Below are 21,397 nucleotides of genomic sequence, written 5' to 3' on the forward strand. Positions count from 1 at the left end.
AGAGGAGCGCTGAGGCCCAGAGAGGGGCTGGGACAGCCCCTGATCAGGTGCTGCTCTCTGGCTCCACCAGGAACTGAGAGCCCCTCTCCTTGGGCTGGGCCCCTTCTGTGTGGGCCCCGTGGAAGCCGGGGCCAGGCCCTGCTGCCAGCGATACCTCTGCGGCTTAGTTTGGAGGATTTGGAGGATTGTTTCCACCTTTGGCCTCCATCCCCAGGGCAGAGGGGCAGGGCAGGGTGGGCTGGGCATAGGCCATGGCAGTGGGTGCATTGATTCATTGATTCATTCCTCCCGTCTCAGACACCTGCTGAGTCTTGCTCACAGGGCCTCAGACCTGCCTAAGAGCATCTCACTGCCTCACCTGCCGACAGGCTCCTCAGCTCACCTGCTAAGTGACCTTGAGCAAGTCAGGTCCCCTGGCTAGGCCTCAGTTTCCTCTCCTCACCTGTAAAATGGTGTTGAGTCTACCTGCCTGACAGGGCTGCTATGAAGGTCAAACAATTGCATATCTAGAAGGCACCTGGTACACAGTAGGTGCTCAACATCTGAGAACGCCTCCTGCACCTGTCCCTGCCCTCCTGAGGGAGTGGTTGCCCCAGGCCTTGTCCCTGAGGCTCTGGCCCTGCCTTCCTTCCTCTCCTTGCTGGCCTTGAAGGCTAGACCCACCCTGGCACCAAGGAGCAGGGACCCCCAGAGGCCAGCGTGACCCCTGCCAGGGTGTGAAGGTAGAGGCCGCAGGGGCACAGTGCCCAGGACACAGTCGGCACTCAATAAGCTGTAGAGATTGCCAGTCACTCATTCATTTGCTCACTCAGCAAACCTTTATTAAGCACTGACTGTGTGCCAGACGTTTCACAAGTCTCATATGCTGCTCAGACATTACTGTCTGTGCTTTAGGGCGGAGACGACAGAGAGTATAGTGACCTGGCCAGAGCCACCCAGGGAGGACACATGGGGATTCAAACCCGGCCAGGCCTGAGTCCTCGGCCCATGATGTTTCCAGGGTGCTCTTACATAGGAGTCAGGCTGGGGTCCTCGGCGCTGGGTGAGCCCTTCACCCCTGACTCCTGGGAGCCTCATGTCTCAGCTAAAAACAGCAGCCACTGTTTCCTGGACATTTGCTGGCCAGGCACTGGGCAGGTTCCTTGGCACACCTCAGCTTGGGGACTTCCCAACAGCCTGTGAATCGGACTCAACTCAGATCAGGAGGAACAGAGGGGAGAGGGGAACTGGATATTTTCTACCTTTTGGGGGGTTTTGTTTTGTTTTAGCCAGCCAGCTTTTGCAAACCAGTTTTCTGGATATTTAAACAAGCGTCCCAAGTGGTTCCAGCCAGGTGGACAGTCAGTGCTATGGAGTGTCAGCTCCGCAGGGTGGGAGCCCCCTGGGCACCAGCTGCAGCCCTGAACCCAGCACCCGCTGGGTGGGTGCAGGAGGCTGTGAACCTGGCTGCAGGGTGTTGGTGGTGTTGCCCACTGCAGTCCAGCAGCCACCACAGTCCCCGCCTCCCAGTGGCCCTACCCGAGCTCCCATTTGCAGATGCCAAAACTGAAGTTAAGAGGGCTCAGGCTGTGGGTCCAGTGGGTGCCACTAGTGTCCCTGCAGGGCTCTTTGATGACCTGCAAGACCAAGGCCTGGAGGTGGGGCTGGGGCTGACCAAGGCAACACTTAGGGGAGCTTATAACGGGCCTGGCACTTTGTAAGGCTTTGCATTAACTCTATAGTTCTGCCATAGCCCCGTGAAGCAGTGCTGAGTGTCCTTGTTTTACGGGTTAGGAAACTGAGGCACAGAGAAGTGGAGCTAATTCCTAAAGTGCAGAGCCGGGAAGTGGCTGAGCAGGGATTTGAACTCCTATTTCACATAGAGGGCACACGGGCACTCCCCTGCACAAGCGTCGCAGAGGAGGCGGCCCGAGGGGCGGGGCGGGCCGGGCCGAGGGAGGAAGTGTGGGGCCGTCGCAGGGGCTCCCGGGGCCGCCGCCGCGAGTCCTCCGTGGGGTCGGGCCATGGAGCCGCCGCTCTACCCGGTGGCGGGGGCCGCAGGGCCGCAGGGCGACGAGGACCGGCCGGGGGTCCCCGACGGACCCGAGGCCCCGGTGAGGAGCGGGACGGGGGCGCGAGGGGGCGCGGGGCCCGGGGGCCGGGGTGTCCCGGCGGGGCGGGGGCGGCGCGGGCCCCCGGGCACCAGCCGGCGGTGCGAGCGCGTGCGTGCCCGCAGCTGGACGAGCTGGTGGGCGCCTACCCCAACTACAACGAGGAGGAGGAGGAGCGCCGCTACTACCGCCGCAAGCGCCTCGGCGTGCTCAAGAACGTGCTGGCGGCCAGCGCGGGCGGCACGCTCACCTACGGCGTCTACCTGGGTACGCGGGCGCCCGCCCCCGCCGGCCGGGAAGTGGACACCCTCGCCGGCCGCCCTTCCCCTTTCACTTCCCCTTCTGCCCTCCCCGCGGCTGCAGCTGGGCCGCCCACGTGGGGCGGGGGCGGTGTCAAGCAGGACAGAGTCCCAGGTCCCACCCAGAGCCTCCTTGTGGCTGGGGGGGAGGGCGGTGCTGGGCGCCTCTGCTGGGCCCCCAGGCCCGGCGGAGCAATGCGGGTGGGGGTCCGCTGAAGCTGCCACCGACTGGCAGAATGCTTGGCACAGCTGTGACCTCTGTCCTGAGGGGCGCTGGAATCGGGGATCCCTTTGGTGCCTGGAGCTCCCCACTAGGCTTGCCTTCCAGCCTCTGCCTGGTTGCCCCCAGAGCCAGGCTGCTCCCTCCATGCCTGCTCCCTGCCCCCAGGCCTCCTGCAGATGCAGCTGATCCTGCACTACGATGAGACCTACCGCGAGGTGAAGTACGGAGACATGGGGCTGCCCGACATCGACAGCAAGATGCTGATGGGCATCAACGTGACGCCCATTGCGGCCCTGCTCTACACCCCTGTGCTCATCAGGTAGGGCACAGCTGTCCCAGGGATGACGGGGCGGTCACTCCCATCTCAAAGGGATGCAGAGGCTGTTGGACCTTGAGGTCTCCAGCTGCCCTGGTGTCATGCTGGGCAGAGAGCCAGAGAGAGGCCTTCGTGACCTGGGAGAGTGAGAGCGAAGAGGGTGAAACCTGGGTTTGGGGAAGGAAACAAGAGCGTTGACCCGGGACACATTTGGTTTTGAGCAACATATTCCCACAGGCTCTTTGCCTGGGCTTGCCTGTGCCCCACGTGACGTCCTCCCCCGCAGCCCAGAGCCACTGTGACCTTCTGGGTTGGGGCCCTGGAGTCTCTGGAGGCTCTGATCAGTCAGCAAAGCCCAGGCACACACCCTGGCCTGATCTTCTGTGACGGGTGTTGAGAGGGTGTTTCTCACAGAAAGGGGCATGGCTGGGCAGGTGCCCAGAGGGTCCACTCTAGACCTGAGCCCTGCAGGCCTGTGGCACAGCCTGCCTGCTAGAGCAAAAATCCCTTCCACAGCACCCTCCTGGATGGGACCCGATGGACAAACTGGATGGGCGTTAGTCACCCCTTTTATTTACTTGTTAATCTCCTTTATCACAATTGTACAAACAGCATTAGAGTCACCATAACTGAGACCAGAAAAAGGATAAGCTCTGCAGTAAATCGGACACCTCTGGTGTCCCACCTCTGCTGTTACCTGTAAATGGATGGCATTTACATCCTTGTCACCAGAGTGTGCGTGTGAGTGTGTGTGTGCAACGCTCACTTTCCCTTTTTCTTCTCTTCGCCTATCTTAGCCTGCGCAGCGCTTATGGTCGGGGCTTCTGCAGACACGGAAGCGCTGAGCTGTGGCTCAGAGTTGGAGGTTGCAGCTCCCTCTGTGCTTGTAGCTGTTTCCTTCTTTTGAAAATAATTTTTTAAAAATTCCTAGGATAAATTCTCCATAGTGCCCTTACTAGATCAAAGGCATAGGAAAGGGTTTATGGCTCCTGAAACCTATCACTTTTAATAATAACAGCTAATCCTTATTTTGTTTCCTATGTGCTGGGTACTTTATAAGTGCAATTTCATTCGCAACAATCCCAGGCAGATGCTCTAATTTTATACATGAAGAAACCATGAGGTTAAACACCTGTCCAAGTTCCACTGGCAGGAGCTGGGGAACTGAAGGTTTGAACTCCAGCCGAGTGACTCAAACCCACCTGTTCACCCCCTGCCAAACCAGCGGGCTGATTTGCCAAAGGGTTATGCCAGTCTGCATGACCACTGGCTATATGTGTCGTTTTTTAAACCAGGCCTCACCAGCATTGAATGATCATTTTTACCGGCATTTTTACTTTTTGCTGTTTTGCTCCATGCAAATGTACAGTGCATTTTATGACCTAGATCAGAGGAGACTGCCTAGCTAGCTATGTAGTATATAGCAAAATCAGGATCATGAAAGAACCAGGGCCGTGGGATAGAAGAGAAAGTATCAAAAAAACAGGGTCATTTACATTTGAGCTTTCTGGAAGTTGAGACAAAGAAAGTAACTAATGAGCACAAATTAAGACTTGAAGATGCCAGAAGATTTTTTCACCTGACCAGCCTCCATGCTCTGATTGGGCCCTTATCCTGTCAGTCATGAAGGCCTTTCCACTGTCACTGTGTGACCTTTTTCCTAGACCCAGAGAGGAGAAAACCAACTGACCACAGGAGCAATGGACAGGGAGGCAGGGGTGTGGGGGCTCCAGCTCGCTGCTCCCAGCAGGGAGGCCTCTTTCTCTCTCTCAGCCTGAGTCAAGGCCCTGGGCCCAAAAGTCAGAGCACATGAGCTTGGAGAATGGGAGAGTCAGAGAGCCTAGAACACTAGTAGCTGGGACTAGAGGCATGAGGGCTAGATATGCCCATGGGCCACTGTGCCCATATTACAGCTGTGAAAACTGAGGTGTATGGACAGAGTGTCTCATCTAAGGCCACTCAGCAGTCTGTATCTCTGAGACTCCATCTTGGAGCCTTTGATTCCAGGGCAGGGGTCTCTCCCCACCTCACATAGCCTTGTGAGCTGGGACCTGGGGTTGTCACCCCATCAGGTTCTAGGCCATGGCAGTCTGGTAGAACCATGGTGCCAGCATCCCTCCCATTGTCCACAGGTTTTTTGGCACCAAGTGGATGATGTTCCTGGCCGTGGGCATCTATGCCCTCTTTGTCTCCACCAACTACTGGGAGCGCTACTACACGCTTGTGCCCTCAGCAGTGGCCCTGGGCATGGCCATTGTGCCTCTTTGGGCCTCCATGGGCAACTACATCACCAGGTGAGCTTGGTGGACAGCAGAGCAGAAGACTGGAGACCTGGTCAAGCCTCCGCTATATTGCCAACATTGGCTGGGGGACCTTGGGTGAGCCCCTTCTGCTCTCTGGGCCTCAGTTTCCCCATCTGTGAAACACTGGGGCTGGCCAGCCTGTAGCTCGGGTGCAGGAAGTGGCAGCATGGCAGCGGCTGGAGCTAGGGAGAGCCTTCTCTCCTTTGTGGTCCAGGATGGCGCAGAAGTACTACGAGTACTCCCACTACAAGGAGCAGGAGGAGCAGGGGCCTCAGCAGCGTCCACCACGGGGCTCCCATGCGCCCTATCTCCTGGTCTTCCAAGCCATCTTCTATAGCTTCTTCCATGTGAGTCCACGGGGGCCCTTCGTGGTAGGGCATTCCATGGGGCAGCCCATTCCACAGTCTCAGCCCTCTAGTCCCCCCTTCTTTCCTTCCTTCCTTCCTTCAATAGAGACAGGGTCTCACCATGTTGCCTAGGCTGGCCTTGAACTCCTGGGTTCAGGTGATCCTGCCTCAGCTTCTCAAGTAGCTGGGACTAGAGGCATGTGCCACCACGCCCGGCCCCACCTTTCTGGAGCTAGCCCCAGCCTGCTCGCCCATAGCCACTGAGACCTCATTTGGCACCCCCTCACCAGGCCCCACAGGAAGTAGGAGGGCTCCTTTCCCCCCAAGGCTGTACCCAGACCAAGCCAGTGTTCCCTGCCTGGCCCTGTGCCTGAGTCTGGCCCCAACTGCCCCCCTGTCCACAGCTAAGCTTCGCCTGCGCCCAGCTGCCCATGATTTATTTCCTGAACCACTACCTGTACGACCTGAACCACACATTGTACAACGTGCAGAGCTGCGGTTAGTCTTCATGGGGGGGGGGGGCAAAGCCTCCCTTATTCAGTCATTCAGCAGACACTGGGCCCTCACGGGGTTCAGGGCTGAGAGCCCAGTATGCCACAGCTCCGGTGGGCAAGGCACAGAGCCCTGCAGGAGTATGTAGTTAAGACATCTAACCCAGCCTGGGGTGGGAGGGTGAGAGGGCAGGGAAGGCTGCCTGGAGGAGGTGCCATCTGGGCTGAGGCTGCCAGTGGGATCTCTCTGGGGGTCAGGCCAACAGAGCTCAATCCGTGCAGGGTGAGTGTATGGAGCTGTGAGGTGGACTGTGTCCCCCCAGCCTCAGGGCAATACAGTGCGTGGGAAGGGAGGGAGAGATGCTCCCCTGCTGGGGCACACCCAGCACCAGCGGCCCTAACCTGCAAACTGCTCCTCAGAGGAAGCACACATGACCCGCCCCTCCACCCACCTCCGCTGCCCGCCTCACTGCATTTCCCTGTGGCTGGGTTGACAGTGTTCCCCGCTCCTGCCCCTCTCCCAGGCACTAACAGCCATGGCATCCTCACCGGCTTCAACAAGACGGTTCTGCGGACACTGCCGCGGAGCCGAAACCTCATCGTGGTGGAGAGTGTGCTCATGGCGGTGGCCTTTCTGGCCATGCTGCTGGTGCGGCCCGGGATGGGGATGGGACAGAGTCAGCGAGGCAGAGCGGGACTTGGGAGAAAGGGTCTGGGCCTGCAGACGTGGCCCGAGCGGGGTTCGGGCCTCTGGGCGGGCCTTAGGGCTGGAGGCGCGGTCTGGCGAGGGGCAGGGGCAGGGTCCTGAGGCTCGGAGGCGAGGCTGATGCCTGCAGACCCAGGCCCGAGTTGGAACCAGAGGCCAGGGGGAGAGGGCTAGGCCTGGTTCCCAGGGTCGTGCTGGAGACCAGGTCCTAGGGGACCGATAGAGACCTGAGTGGGGGTTGGGGACGGGACCCAGAGTCAAGGACTGGAAGGTGTGGCTCAAACCCCGGCGGTACTGGGAGGCAGAACTAAAGCATCGGGGGCGTGGCTGGGGCCATTGGTGTGTCGGATGGGCGGGGCCTCGGGCTGGGAGGCGGGGCTAAGGCAAGGCTCAGCTAGGCTTCTGGGTGGGCCTGAGGGGCGGGGCCTTGGGCTGGGGGCGGGGCCTAGAGGCAAGGCCAAAACCTTCGGGCGTGTCTGTGGGGCGGGGCTGAATCCCGGGGGCGGGGCCCGGGGCCTGGCCGACCGCCCCTTCACGGCGTGGGTCCGCAGGTGCTGGGCTTGTGCGGTGCCGCTTACCGGCCCACGGAGGAGATCGACCTGCGCAGCGTGGGCTGGGGCAACATCTTCCAGCTGCCCTTCAAGCATGTGCGTGACTTCCGCCTGCGCCACCTCGTGCCCTTCTTTATTTACAGCGGCTTTGAGGTGCTTTTTGCCTGCACTGGCATCGCCCTGGTAAGTACAGCCTGCAGCGGGTTGCCAGATAAAAGACAGGATGTCCAGTTAAACTTGAATTTCAGATAAACAACGAACAAGTTCTAATTCTATGTATAAGTATGTACAAGTGTGTCCCAAACATTCCTCTCCCTCTTCTTCTTCCCTCTCTTGCCCCCATTCCTCCTTTACCTTGGGCAAGGTATTTTAACCTCTCTGAAGGTGAAATGGTATAACAGCCATAAAGCATCAGGTTCACGGGGAGTACAGCCCTTGGTGTTGAGAGACACAGTCCAGGAATTTTCACATTGTGCCCTCGGAGCCTTGGAGGGAGTTACCACCCAGTGGTCCAGAGAGGGCAGTGTGTGGCCTAAGTGACACCTCGGGGGGTGGGGGGCAGAGTCTCGGCTGTCTGACCTCCAGTGCTTGTCCCTGTCCCCTCAGGGCTATGGCGTGTGCTCCGTGGGGCTGGAACGGCTGGCCTATCTCCTCGTGGCTTACAGCCTGGGTGCCTCAGCTGCCTCAGTCCTGGGCCTTCTGGGGCTGTGGCTGCCACGGCCTGTGCCCCTGGTGGCTGGGGCGGGGCTGCACCTGCTGCTCACCCTCAGCCTCTTTTTCTGGGCCCCTGTGCCTCGGGTCCTGCAACACAGCTGGATCCTATACATGGCAGCCGCCCTCTGGGGTGTGGGCAGTGCCCTCAACAAGACTGGACTCAGCAGTGAGTATAGCTAAGGAAACTGGGGTGGCTGGGCAGGGGCCTTATGGCCACCTCTGGGTGGCTGGTGGGGCATAGACATCCCAGGGACAGACATGGGGTCCCATGGACACACAAGGGGTCTGCTATGGGGTCCTGTGGACATGGCAGAGGTAGGTGGGGATTCCTGTGGACACTCCAGGGGTGGAAGAAAGTCCTGTGGACATTGTGGGGACATATGGGTAGGGCTGTGGGCACCCTGGAGGCAGGTATGGGAGTTCCATGCCATGGATGTTCTGTTGAAACTCTAGGATGGCCATAGGACCCTATGAACACTGGGGGTTCAGTGTGAGATCTTGTGATACATAGAGTGAGTGTGGGGCTCTGTGGACACCCCTTAGGGACAGTGTGAAAAACACCTCAGGGATCTCTCCTTTTCATACTAGGGGGCAGAGCCTACCTTGGCATAATTTTCATGACACTGGGAGCAAATGTTGGGGTCTCTGCTCCAGGGAGCATGGCTAGCAGCAGGTGGCCCTGGGCACACCCCAGGGTATAGGCACAGATATCGGCCTTTTTATAGAGAGGAGCCAGGAGCAGGCATGGAGCCCCAGCCCAGTCTTCCCAGTATCAGGGTCTAGGCCCTAAGTTTGGGCTGCTGGGGAACCGGCCTGTTTGCAGAGGGCGGGCCTGGGCCCCAGTTCAGTTGTGTGATGCTCTCCCCCTGCAGATGGGCACATGCCAATGATGTGAAGCTGGTGCATGCAGGTGCAGCCATGTGGGGCATCCACGTGGGCATCTGTTCTGATGGGCCAGTGCTGTTAATATTTTGAATGTCACCCCTGGGGTGTGGAGTGGTGGAGGTTGTGCCTGCTCCAGGGGCTGGCTCAGGTGAGCCCTGCACCCACCATCTGAGAGCCAGTCAGGCATCTCTGCCTGTCTGTTGTACGAGATGGAGTCCCATACTCTGGACCATGCTCTCTTGGCCCTTTTGCTCAAGGGCAGCCAACACTGGGGAGAGCCCAGCCTGGGTATCCTGGGCCCATGTTGCATGTGGACTGGGCCTAGTCCCAGCATCCCCTCTGCCCAGCTTCACGTCCAGTCCCCTCCTTGTGGACCCTGGGAGCTCTGTGTCCCTTCACAGCAGCACTCTGGGGCACAGTCACACGGCAGAGCCTCAGGACAGGGGTGTTAATGTCCTGAGTGCCTGGCAAAGGTGTTAATGCCGACTCGCACAGTTCACCGGGTGCTGTGTGGGCTTTCTCACTTTAGAATTTCATAACACAACATAAAACATATGTAAGCTCATTTCACAGTCGGGGAAGGTGGCTCTGGGAGTTAAGTAACTTACCCTGAGTCACCTGCAGAGCCAGTATTTGAACCCACATCTCTGTACTTCTAAACTCTCAACTCTGTCCACTGTACAGTCCTGAGAACAAGTCTGCCTCTCCTGACTCCCTGTCCAGTGCTCGTTCTGCCCACTCCAGGGAGGATTCTTGGGAAAACAAGTCCCCTCCCCCTTCCCACACTTAGCTTCAGGGGTTTTTTTTTTTTTTTTTTTTTTTTTGAGAGAGTCTCACTCTGTTGCCCAGGCTAGAGTGAGTGCCGTGGCATCAGCCTGCCTCACAGCAACCTCAAACTCTTGGGCTTAAGCGATCGTACTGCCTCAGCCTCCCGAGTATCTGGGACTACAGACATGTGCCACCATGCCTGGCTAATTTTTTCTATATATATATTTTAGTTGGCCAGATAATTTCTTTCTATTTTTAGTAGAGACGGGGGTCTCGCTCTTGCTCAGGCTGGTCTCGAACTCCTGACCTCGAGTGATCCACCCGCCTTGGCCTCCCAGAGTGCTAGGATTACAGGTGTGAGCCACCGCGCCTGGCCTAGCTTCAGGTTTGACTGGCAGAAAGTTTGTTGCTGCTAACAGTTTGCCCTCCCTAACCCTGGCTGAGGAGAAACAGCCCCTGCATACTTGGCACTGCGAGCCTGGGGTCAGGGACAGGACAGGACTGAGCATAGAGCTTTCTTCTTTTGGGGCCACACATGTGTCCCAGAGTGAGACCCACCTGCATCCGTACAGCCCTGCTTCCCTGCTCTCACCTGTGCTTCGTCAAGGCAGCGTGGTAACCAGGGGCTCCGCTAGCGGGTGGCCCAGGACCGACTTACAGCGCTCCCTGGGCACTCTCCTGCCCTGGGCTGGGACCAGGGCTGGGCCTAGGGGAGTCGCAGGTAGGACATCAGCAGCCCCAGGCCCCAGGTAACACCTCTCCTCTGCCTGCCCTGTCCACTTGCCTGCAGCACTTTTGGGAATCCTGTATGAGGACAAGGAGAGGCAGGACTTCATCTTCACCATCTACCACTGGTGGCAGGCCGTGGCCATCTTCATCGTGTACCTGGGCTCCAGCCTGCCCATGAAGGTGAGGCTGGATGGGGCTGGGGGGGTCCCAGGCCCCGCCCCCAGGAAGCAGATACTTTCTGAGGACCCGCCCTGGCTTCACAGCCTCCTTAAGAGTACCCCGTCCCAAAGGCCAGGCCCTTGGCCAAGGATCTATTCCCCCAGTCCACTGGGTGGCCCCCAACCCAGCACCCCACTTACTGCCTCACTTCCTGCCAGCCTCGTTTACCCATCTCTGAAGGGGTTCACAGTTTGCCCTTTCTCTGTGGGTGCATCCCACCTGCCCTGGTCACCAGCTGTTGGGCTGGCACTGGATGCCCAGGGTCTGTGTCGCTCCATGGCCTGCAGGGGAGTGGGCTCCTTGTGCTCTGCTCCCCAACAGTGGTGGGTCAGTTTGGCAGGTCCCGACCAGCATTTTTAAAAAATGAAATATTATAGAAAATAGGGCATATGCATGAAAGTATGCATGTACTGAGTTATGATGTACAATTTCTGACTGTGGGTTACAGTCAAAAATGTCTAAAAAGCATTGCTATGGTCCACTGGCGTTTAAGGGACACAGAGTCATCTAACGGCTGCACAGGAGGGCCAGGCCCGGACCGCACTTTATCAACATCTGCACATCTTCCCTGTGAAGCAAGGGGATTATCACTGTCCCCTCTTACAGAGAGTGAAACTGAGGTCCCTGGGGTGACTGCCAGGGACAGTGCTGGGATTTGAGCCTTGCCTGCAGGAGGGTCCCATGAGGCGTGGGTGGAGGGAGTGGGGGAGTCGAGGGTCAGCTTGGGGGGAGGCTCCCGGGGAGGGAAGGGCGGCAGAGAAGGAGCTGTGGGTGCGAGGCGGGCATGGGAGTGGGCCTGTCCCAGCGCGAGGCGAGGCCTGCGGATCCCCTGCATCCTTCCCCTTGCGCCCAGGCTAAGCTGGTGGTGCTGCTGGTGACGCTGGTGGCGGCCGCGGCCTCATATCTGCGGATGGAGCAGAAGCTGTGGCGGGGCGTGGTCCCGCGCCAGCCCCGCATCCCGCGGCCCCAGCACAAGGTGCGTGGCTACCGCTACCTGGAGGAGGACAACTCTGACGAAAGCGACGCGGAGGACAAGCGCGGCGGCGGCGCCCGGGGGGACGGCGCGGAGGAAGAGGCGCCGCCCGCAGGGCCCCGGCCCGGCCCCGAGCCCGCCGGCCTGCACCGCCGGCCCTGCCCCTACGAGCAGGCGCTGGGGGGCGACGGGCCTGAGGAGCAGTGAGGGGCGGCCGGGGCCGGCCACCCGCAGGTCAGGTCCGGGGCCTCTGTGCGTCCTGCACTGTCTTCGGGAAGGCCCCTCGGTGCCGCCCAGGGAACGCCCCTCCGAGCGCCCGGGGTCACCTGGAACTTTCGCAGCACCCTGCAGGGCGGGGCAGGGCCTGGATACCCCCAGCCAAGCCCAGGGTTGGAAAGAGCACCCGAAACCCCAGGGGCCGCCCCCAGCGCGTGCCCTGGGGGGCCGGGGTCTCCCTGCAGCCCGCGCCCCAGTCCTGCCCAGGGCACTGGCCTGGACGCGGGTGGCGCGCTTTGCACCTCCTATGCCCAAGGTCCGCCAAGAGCCTCGACTTTTTATAGAAAATGAGCAATAAAGAGATTTTGTATTGTCCTGACTGGGGAGTCTCAGGCCCTGGGGGGACGGAGAGCACCTGGCGTGTGTGCCTGGCAGACCAGGACGCTGGGACACTGTCGTAGGAGACCTTGACCCCCCCGAACGACCAGAGGTGGGGGGCTCGGCCCTCCTGCTGGGGCGGAGTGTGTCCGAGGCCCCGCCCTGCCCACACCGCCTGCTTTGCCGGCCCCACCCCATCCACCCTGGAGAAAGAAGCGGCTGGAGTGGCTTGCTGGGACCTCAGCGGAGGAGAGTGTGACGGAACTGCTAGTCCCTTGTGGTCTAGAGGACGGTACAGACTCCTGAGGCCCAAGCCCAGGCACCACCACCCCCTCCCCTGCAGGTGACCTGCATAAGCATCCCCAGCCCTCCAGCCATCCCTCATCCTTTTTTGTCTATTTGGGCATTTATGCCACAGCTCTCCAGGTGCCACCTTTAGAGGCAGGGCCCACTTCTGAGCCACGTTGGGGTCAGCCCGTGCCCAGTATGGGCCTGGGAAATGGTCACTGGAGCCCAGGTAAACTTGGTTTCTGCCCTTTCCAGCCTGCAGCATTGGCCACCATGCACATGAGAAACACAGAGGCTGGAGAAGGGGACAGACCCCTTCTAAGGGCCAAAGGGGCTCTTTCCCCAGCCCCTTTCTGTCCAGAGGAGACTGAGACCCTACTGAGAAGAGCTCAGAACAGTTGAATGAGGACAGACAAGGTGGCCATTCAAGGGTAATGGAGCCCCCCACTACACCCCGAGGGGTCCTCTGCTGGGACACACTATTCTTCACTGCCCCTTGATCCCTGGCTGAAGGCCAGACCTTGTCCCTACCTGGAGGCTCCACAGATTCTCACCCCCCCCCCACCTCCTCTCCACCCTCACTAGAGCTCGGTTCTAGCAGCCTTTGGCGGGCCCTGGAACCAGGCTGTGGCCCTGGGCAAGGCATCGACCGTCCGAGCCACAAATTCCTTCTCTGTAAAGTGTATCTTTGTAAAAGAGAAGACATGTGTTGGACCCCTTAGCATGGTGACTTCAAGGTCCCAGACCCTGTAGGGGACTCATAAGGGTGCAGCAGAAAATTTTGAACTTTCTATTTAATAAATTTTCTAAAGAGAACTGCCTGCCTCATACACAGACTTCAGGGACAGAAATGGTCATGTGGTGAAGCACCACCTCTGTCCTTCCAGTCTCCCATCAGCATCTGTGGGAAAGTTCCCCGGAGGCTGATGTGGCAACATCCCGTGGCAGGCGTCCAGCTAAACTCCAGTTGGGCAACCAGATGCCCAGACAATAAGCGTCTGAATGCAGGGCAAGGTGTTTTCTGGAAGGCTGTGGGCCTCTGGGTGTGCTGGGCAAATGTGGGGCGGGCGGTGCCTGGACTATGGGTCTACAATTTGTCACAGTTCCAAGCCATTTCTAACATCTGTCATGCTAATGGCCAAAGACTTTGGTGTTGAAAAGACCTGAAGGCAGTGCAGGCAGTTGGAGTGGCCGGTCAGCCTCTTACCAGGGCGTGTTCCCATGAGCAGGCTTCACATGCCACCTAGCTGCTCCTGGCATGTGGATGATACCCACACACTCACATGTGCCCGGCAACACATGATAGGCCACGCACATGACAAGCACCACACGACGCAGTAGGCAACACATGCACACACCCGGCAGGCAGTGCAGCAGGGCAGGGCAGCAAGCCCCAGCAGGCTGGCTCCGTGGGCAGAGGTAACTGAGTCATCAGGTGACAATGCCAGTCTCTTAGTCTCATTGTACATGATGACATTGACATTGGTGTCACCTCCCCTGTCTCCATCACCCCCAGATAAGGGGACCAGGTGGAGGTTCTGGATCCCTGAGTGGAAGCTCAGACTGTGCCATGGCTCTGCCTCTGATAGCCATCATTGCTGCCAAAGCAACTCCATGATTTTGTCAACCTGTACTATGGAGATTTAAAAGTTTTATGATTCCAAGAATCTCCAGTCCAAGATCTTAACTATCTTTAAAATCTCAGTAGCAGATTAAATAACTTGAAAAATTTGCTTCTTCAAAATACCTAGAAAAGCTGAAAAAGAAACAGACTTCCTTTTAAATATATAGCTGAGCTCTCAAGAAAATAAGCAGAAGTCCCCCAGGACTAAAAATAAAGAGGGAACCGAGAACCAGGGTGGGGACAGAGAAGCTGGTGCTGCAGCTACCCGAGGGGCGGGGCCGGGCTGGGCTCGTCAAGGCCATGCCAGGCTCGGAGGCTTGGGAGCCCCTACAAGTCAGGGAGCTGGTTTGAAGGCCATGGGCAAAAAAAAAAAAAACTTGCACCCAGAGGAACAGAAAGATGTAATGAAACTTGAGCTTTGGGTGGGAAACAAGTTTCCCAGGAGAGTTTTGCATTTTCAGGCCTACCTTATACGTGTTTGGAATTCTTACGAAGGAGTCACACATCTGTACAGTCTAGGAATGCCAAAGTTGAGAAATTAACATTGAAAACTAGTCTTATCTTAGTGATACCCCTGGGGCTCTTGGCCAACCAAACAGAAGACCTCTCTGGATGGATCCCTTAAGCCTAGTCACCACGATTGCCCAGAGAATGTCCCTGTGAAGCTGAGCTCACAGTCCCAAATGACAGAACACACAAGGAAGCAAATCAACCAGAATAAAGGACAGCAGACACAAAAGGGGGCAAGATTAGACACCCCCTCCCATGCCTCCTCCAACTATCAGACAGAGGCTGTCAAGTAGGTGTGTGCAGCAGGCAGCTTCCAGAAGGGCTCCCGGTAATCTCCGACCTTTAACCCTTCACGCCTTTGTGTAATCTCCACCCCTTGACTGTGGCTGGACCTAGTAGTTTCTTTTGACAAACTGAATCTAAGCTGGCCTCCAAGATTCTCGCTCGATTCTCGCTCGCTGGCGTATACCCCATGAGTGAGTACAATGGCATCTCATTCTGGTGCCTTTGAGCGAATCAAAAGGGACATTACCTGGGTCGACCTGATCCAATTAGGTGAATCTTTTAAAAGAAGGGGACATGCCAGAGAGGGCCTCTCCTGCTGGCTTGGGGCAAGACAAGCCACAGTGGTGTGCCCTTCCAGGAGGCCTCCAGCAGCTGAGAGTGACGTGGTCCCCAGCGGACAGCCCGCAAGGAAACGAGGACCTTGGTGCTACAACTTAGGAAACTAAATTCTGCCAACAACCAGAATGAGCATGGAAGAGGACGTGGAGCCCCAGATGAGAACACAGCCTGGCCCACACCTTGACTGCGGCCTTGTGAGACCTTGAGCAAGACAGCCCAGCCACACCATGCCAGAGTCCTGACCCACATCAATTGCATGACAATAAATTGCTGTCATTGCAAGCTCCTGAACTCCTGGCAATTTGTTACACAGCAATAGAAAACTAATGAAGGGCTGGGCGCGGTGGCTCACGCCTGTAATCCTAGCACTCTGGGAGGCCGAGACAGGCGGATCGTTTGTGCTCAGGAAGTTCGAGACCAGCCTGAGCAAGAGCGAGACTCCGTCTCTACTAAAAAAATAGAAAGATATTAGCCAGACAAGTAAAATATATAGAAAAATTAGCCAGGCATGGTGGCGCATGCCTGTAGTCCCAGCTATTCGGGAGGCTGAGGCAGGAGGATTGCTTGAGCCAGCTAATTAAGCTGACCCTTGGGCCCCATCTTTGATCAGGGAGGTCCCCCAAAGGGGATGGAAAACATTGGTTGTTTCATTCGGTGGCTGGCATCCTCTGTGGGCAGGGGGCAGTCCCGCCCAGGGATTTGCAGATTTTGGGACGAATGGCACATGGCACCAATGAGCACAAAGTAAGGTTTATTACTCACATAATAGGCATAATATCCAGGGGCTGGTGCGGTTTGAAATTCCCACTGGTGCCAGGGACGGGGGGGGGGTCCACTTGGGGTTTCTTATTGGCTGCCCAGATGTGATGGCTTAGAAGTCGTCAGTGGTCAAACAACAAAAATGGAGTCTTTCTCCCTATTACACATTGATGACTGCTGCAGACATTTCTGTTCAAGGCGGGCGGCAGACGGCAGCAGTAGGTAATCCCTGGTCCGCAGCAACCCAGAGACCAAGGCTGATACCTGGACTGCAGCCTGAGAGCCATGTACTAAGCAGTAGCTGGATTCCTGACCCTGAGAAACTGTGAGATCAGAAATGGTAGTCATTTTAAGCCACTCAAGTTTGGGTGTCACGCTGCAACAGGCAGCTCATACAGATTTTGGTACCTGGACCTGAGTTGCTGCCATGACAAATAGCTAAAAACAAGACAAGCCGGTTTCAAAAGGAAGTGAGGCACGTGTTGGAGGAAATAGAGGATGGGTGACATTTGTTATGTAGTGGAGGAAGCTGAGTGACACTGTTGTCTGCAGTTATGTGAAAAGTGAAAAAGGGGCTGCTTGAACTTGGTGACCTGTGGAAGCAGATTTCCCAGCAAAGTGTTGAAGGTGCTGCCTGGTTTCTTGCTGCTTACAGGAAAATGCAAGAAGAGAGAGAGAAATTATTTAACAAAAAAGAGCCAGGACTTGATAGTCTTTAAAACTCCAGAGAGTAAAAGTTGCTAAAATTAAGAAATCGCTTCTGAGCACGGAAAAAAGTTGTGATCTAAAGTCAAGGTTGTAACTGTTACCTTTTGTAAAGACCCCAGAAAGATCAAAGGATCAGAGCATTGTGCTCCCACTTTAAGGCGACGAAAGTTCACTTCCCAGACAGGCTCAGCTGGACATGAGGCCACTGGGAGACTGAGCCCGGCCCTCTCGGCCTGCAGAGAAAAGGGCTCAGCTCAGAAGGACGTGTGGGTGCAGTTGTCACGGAATGAAGTGAGCCCGGATGAGACCCACAGAATTCCCACAAAGCTTTTGGGAAAAGTTGCTGTCTTGGCTTGAAAGGACACAGACGGTACAAAATGAAAAGAGGCCATTGGACCCCCAAGTGCCACCGGCTGGAAGTGTTGGCGCAGGAGCCTAGGAGGCAGGGCTGGGACCTGCAGAGGTGACCAGTAAACAACCCTCAGGCAGAAGCTAACCAAGGGCAGATCACCACAGGCAAGAACCAGCCTGGGTTCACTCACGAGCGTCATGGAGCCAGGCAGGCGGTTAGACGCTGGGAAGGAGGCCTGTGGGGCCGTCAGAGGAGCATGGCCCTGCCCGCACCTGCACCGTGAACTTCTACCTTCAGAGCCCTGAGAGGACGGACCTCTGCTGTTTGCAGCTGCCACGCTGCGGTCATTTGTTACGGCAGCCGCAGGACACACACACAAAGGGTATGACAAGGTACCTTGCAGTGGTTTCCTTTTACATTTTGCCTATTGCTGGTGAGGTTGATTTATTTATAGGCTATTCAGATTTCTTGTCAATTCAGTTTTGTTTTTTTTTTTTTTAAACAGCTCATTGAGATAGAATTCCTGTTCCATACAATACACCATTTAAAGTGTGCGATTTGGCGGTTTGGGGGAGGTGGGCCTGCTCAGTGCTCTCAGACAAGTCTTGCCAGCCTTGCCTGTCCCCTGCCCCAGCCCTGAGGTTCCTTGCTGATGTCACATCGGCGTTGACATCCTTGGCTTCCAAGGACTGGGAGGCCAGGGTTGTGTAGTTGGCTGCGGTTCCAGTCATGGCCAAGGGTCATGGCAGATGTCCCGCCTGCCCATAGGGGCCTGCACACGCCGCCACGGAACCCTCCACAGCCCTCAGCAGTCGTGTTCTTAGTCTCAGGGAACAGGGCGAGGAGTGAGGGACCGTGGTAGGCCTGAGCTCATCTGCCCCCCAGAACCTAGGAGGTGCTCCCTAAAGACTTGCAGAAACATGAGCAGCCAACACTGAGGAGCACCGATTCCGCACCAGGAGCTGTGATCGGCCTTGTCTATTCTCGCATCTCTCCCTGCGATCCTCTCAAGAACCATAATTAGGTGCTATTGTTACATCGGAAAGGCTCAGAGAGGTTAAGTAACTTGCTCAGGGTCACACAGTAAACAGGAGAATAAACAAACAAATGAGCGACATGCCATCCTGGAGCCACAGGTGCAGCTTCCCACTGTGGCCTCCCCACAGCTGTTGCCACCCCTTGCTCTGCCCCGAGTGTGCCAATTGATGGGCACACTAGGAGAGTGGAAATGAAGGAAACGTAGTTGCTGATCTTGACCTGCGCACCCTGAGCTGTGGGAGTGGAGGAGTGGAGAGGAGGATTTAGCTCAGGGGCCCTGGGCGGGGCCGTGGAACACTGCCAGCTGGGGGCCTGTGAGTACTTCCTGGAGGGGGCAGCATTTACTGCCGGGGTCCTGCTGATACTTTCGTCCTGCAACCCACCTGGGGGATTTCTCTCCTTATGCTCTCTGCCAGCCCATCCCAGCAGCCACACAGAATAGCCTCAGACAACCTCAAGTTGTCAGACCAGTTTCCAGGGGCTGCCCGGGGTGCAGGGGTGCAGGGGCAGGATGGGGAGAACAGGCCGGACAGAGTAGCTGTGGGAAAGGGGCAGGTGTGAGGTGTAGGAGGCGCTGCCCTGCCCTCCCGGGCTCATTAGGTAACCCCAGACAGCTCTGCATCGCCAGGCGCCAGGCGTGGCCACAGGAGTGGGGGGACGCAGGGCGCTCCTGCAGCATCAGCAGTCGGCAGAGGCAGGGCTGAGGCCTGGGTAGGAGCAGAGTCGGCACATTCGGAGGCAGCATGTCGGGGAAAGGGACCAAAGGCGCGGCAGAAGATCCGGGGTCCGAGCCCCCGCTAGGGTATGTGGGGCTGCTGGGGCGAGGCAGGGGCAGAGGGGCCTTAGGGTAAAAGGCACTGGGTGGGGCCAGCATCAGGGGGGTGGGATGTGGGAGAGGGGTCAAAGGGCGAGACCACCAAGGGTCCCTGCTCAGGGTGGGAGGCTGGTCCTGCCCTGGCTCAGCTGTCCTGTGTGAGACTCACTCTTCCCTGTGGCGGGCTCCCGGGAAGCACTCTGGGAGGTGAGGCGTGTTCCCCAGGAATCCCAGGTGTGGGGACAGACCTCATCCTCCTTTGCGGAGCTGCCTGGCTGGGGCAGGAGACAGCCTCATGGACAGACAGGGACTTGGCAGGGGTCCCCAGGGTGTGACTGGGATGTGCTGGGGAGTGTCAGGGTCGGGAAGTGGGGAGCTTCTTGGGTGGTGAGGCCAGAGATGTCTTTGGTTTCAGGTTTTAAAAGCAACATTCGTTGCTCATTTCTGATTCAGGAAATATTACATCTCATTGTACAAAATCTCAAAGCTACAAAAAAGTGTTGAGACGACAATAAAAATCGAGGGACAGCCAAGCACGGTGGCTCATACCTGTCATCCCAGCACTCTGGGAGGCCGAGGTGGGAGGATCACATGAGGCCAGGAGTTTGAGACCAGCTTGGGCAATGTAGCAAGAGCCCATTTCTACAAAAAATTAAAAAATTAGCCAGGTGTGGTGGCACACCTGTAGTCCCAGCTACTCGGGAGGCCAAGGCAGGAGGATCACTGGATCCCAGGAGTTCCAGGTTGCAGTCAGCTGTGATTGTGACCACGCCACTGCACTCCAGCCTGGGTGACTGAGTAAGACCCTGTCTCTTAAAAAAAACACACACAAAAAGCACAGGGCACACCTTTGGTTGGCAGGCACATAGGACAATGCTGGTGGGGAGGGGGTGGCAGGGCCGCATGGACTGAGTTGAACCCATCCTTTAGCAGCTGTGAGGAGGCATAGCAGGTTGCCTCCTGGAGCCTCAGTTTCCTCATCCTTCGAATGGGGTGGTCATAATCCCCGAGGCTTAAATGAGACGCTGCAGGCAAAGCACTTGCTCCATACTCCAACTCTGCCTTCCTCCGGCCTCTGTGCAGGGGCTCCCCACTGCCCAAAGCACGAATGCCAACTCTCCCTGCAGCAGGGCCCATCAGGCTTCCACCTGCCTGCTATGTCCTGTTTCTCAAAATCTACCCCACAAGCCCTCTGCACACTCTGGTCCCTATGTCCAGAACGCCCACCCCTGGAAGGGGCCCACGTGGGCTGATCATGTTTGTCATTAGATTGTTTCCGGTGTCATTGCTTCATGTCTGGACAGGAGCACCAAGAGGGCTGGCCAAGTTGGGGGTGGTCATCTGGGTGGCCCAGGTCCCACCAGGGCCTGCCTGGTGGGCAGCCAGGAGTGCTAGAGCCCCACCCCAGCAAGTGCTGGGGCCCCTTCCCTGCCATGGGCAGGCGAGGCAAGAAAGCGCTGGGATTGAGAGGCAGGGCCGGGGTCCAGCTCCAGCCCCTGAGGATACTGCCACCTCAGCCCATCTGTCTCCTCATCTGCCAAGCGGATGCTGCTGGCTGCCAGGAGTGAGCTACTCTCCCACCAAAACAGGCCCCAAAGCAGGATCATCGCAAGGGATTTGGAAATAATAGGAAATAAAGAAATAATATAGACAGAGAAATGATTGAGATGGAGACAAAGTGCAGCTTAAGTGATGGAGGGGTCAGGTGTCCTCCAGCATTCCCGCGAGCTGTGAGGCCCCGACTGAAATCCCACATCAGTATTTGTTGTTACAGCAAATACTTGTCTTTTGTTAAAGAATTATGTGTACAGCTCATTTTTTGAGGTTTCCAGGGGAAACCTTTACCTAATTCTGTCTACAAGAATAGACGGTTACACAATTTTTCTAAGATAAACATGTTAAGCCCTAAGTTAGAAACACACCTAGCTGAGTATGCAAATTAAAGATAAAATGTATAAAGTAAGAACACTGCATCTGTGTACTACTGTAATCTACTTCTAAACACAGATACATGTAGTCAGGAGTGAAGCAGGAATAGCCTTGAACTCTAGGATAGTTCCAGCTGCACGTTATCTGCTGGGCAGGCGTTTTAATCAGCTTCTCCGCCAAGGACCCAGACCGAGCTTCTGCCTTGCAAAAAAGCTCAAGGGGATGGCCGGCGGCAAGGAAGAAATGTCCTGGGCCCAACGTCTTCTGACAGTGCCTCCCTTGTTGGAAGCAGCTTCTATTCTGTGAACTAACATGTCCACAGATTCCTTCAAAGCAAAGCCCCTGAAACCTTTCACATCTCAGCCTATTTCCCCACAGCTGGCTCCTCAATTATGCTATTGAGCACCAGGTGTGCACAAGTAAGGACACGGGTCATGACTGTTGAGAAAGAGAAGAGGTTCCCCACCTGCCTCACCCGGGAAAGGTGTGACTGAGCTGGGGCCAGGGTCTTGGGATGGATATCAGGACACCTGTGTGCCATAG

At 56.9% G+C, this 21,397-nt stretch overlaps 1 protein-coding gene across 3 annotated transcripts; it reads left to right on the forward strand.

Moving 5' to 3' along the window:
* The first annotated feature begins 1,918 nt into the window (after positions 1-1,918).
* UNC93B1 (unc-93 homolog B1, TLR signaling regulator) lies at positions 1,919-12,209 on the forward strand. Of its 3 annotated transcripts, XM_045558298.1 has the most exons (11): positions 1,935-2,093; positions 2,216-2,357; positions 2,778-2,931; positions 5,061-5,222; positions 5,446-5,578; positions 5,983-6,076; positions 6,594-6,718; positions 7,327-7,509; positions 7,933-8,206; positions 10,484-10,602; positions 11,495-12,209. In XM_045558298.1, exons 1-11 carry the CDS (start codon positions 2,004-2,006, stop codon positions 11,819-11,821), a joined length of 1,803 nt encoding a protein of 600 aa, XP_045414254.1. In that variant the 5' UTR covers positions 1,935-2,003; the 3' UTR covers positions 11,822-12,209. The 3 variants fall into 3 exon arrangements, with proteins under 3 accessions (XP_045414253.1, XP_045414254.1, XP_045414255.1); XM_045558297.1 differs by lacking the exon at positions 11,495-12,209 and having other exon boundaries at positions 1,919-2,093; positions 10,484-11,354; XM_045558299.1 differs by lacking the exons at positions 1,935-2,093; positions 2,216-2,357; positions 11,495-12,209 and having other exon boundaries at positions 2,853-2,933; positions 5,062-5,222; positions 10,484-11,353.
* The last annotated feature ends 9,188 nt before the right edge of the window (positions 12,210-21,397 follow it).

This window comes from Lemur catta, chromosome 7, assembly GCF_020740605.2.
Source record: "Lemur catta isolate mLemCat1 chromosome 7, mLemCat1.pri, whole genome shotgun sequence".
Classification (NCBI taxonomy): Eukaryota; Metazoa; Chordata; class Mammalia; order Primates; family Lemuridae; genus Lemur; species Lemur catta.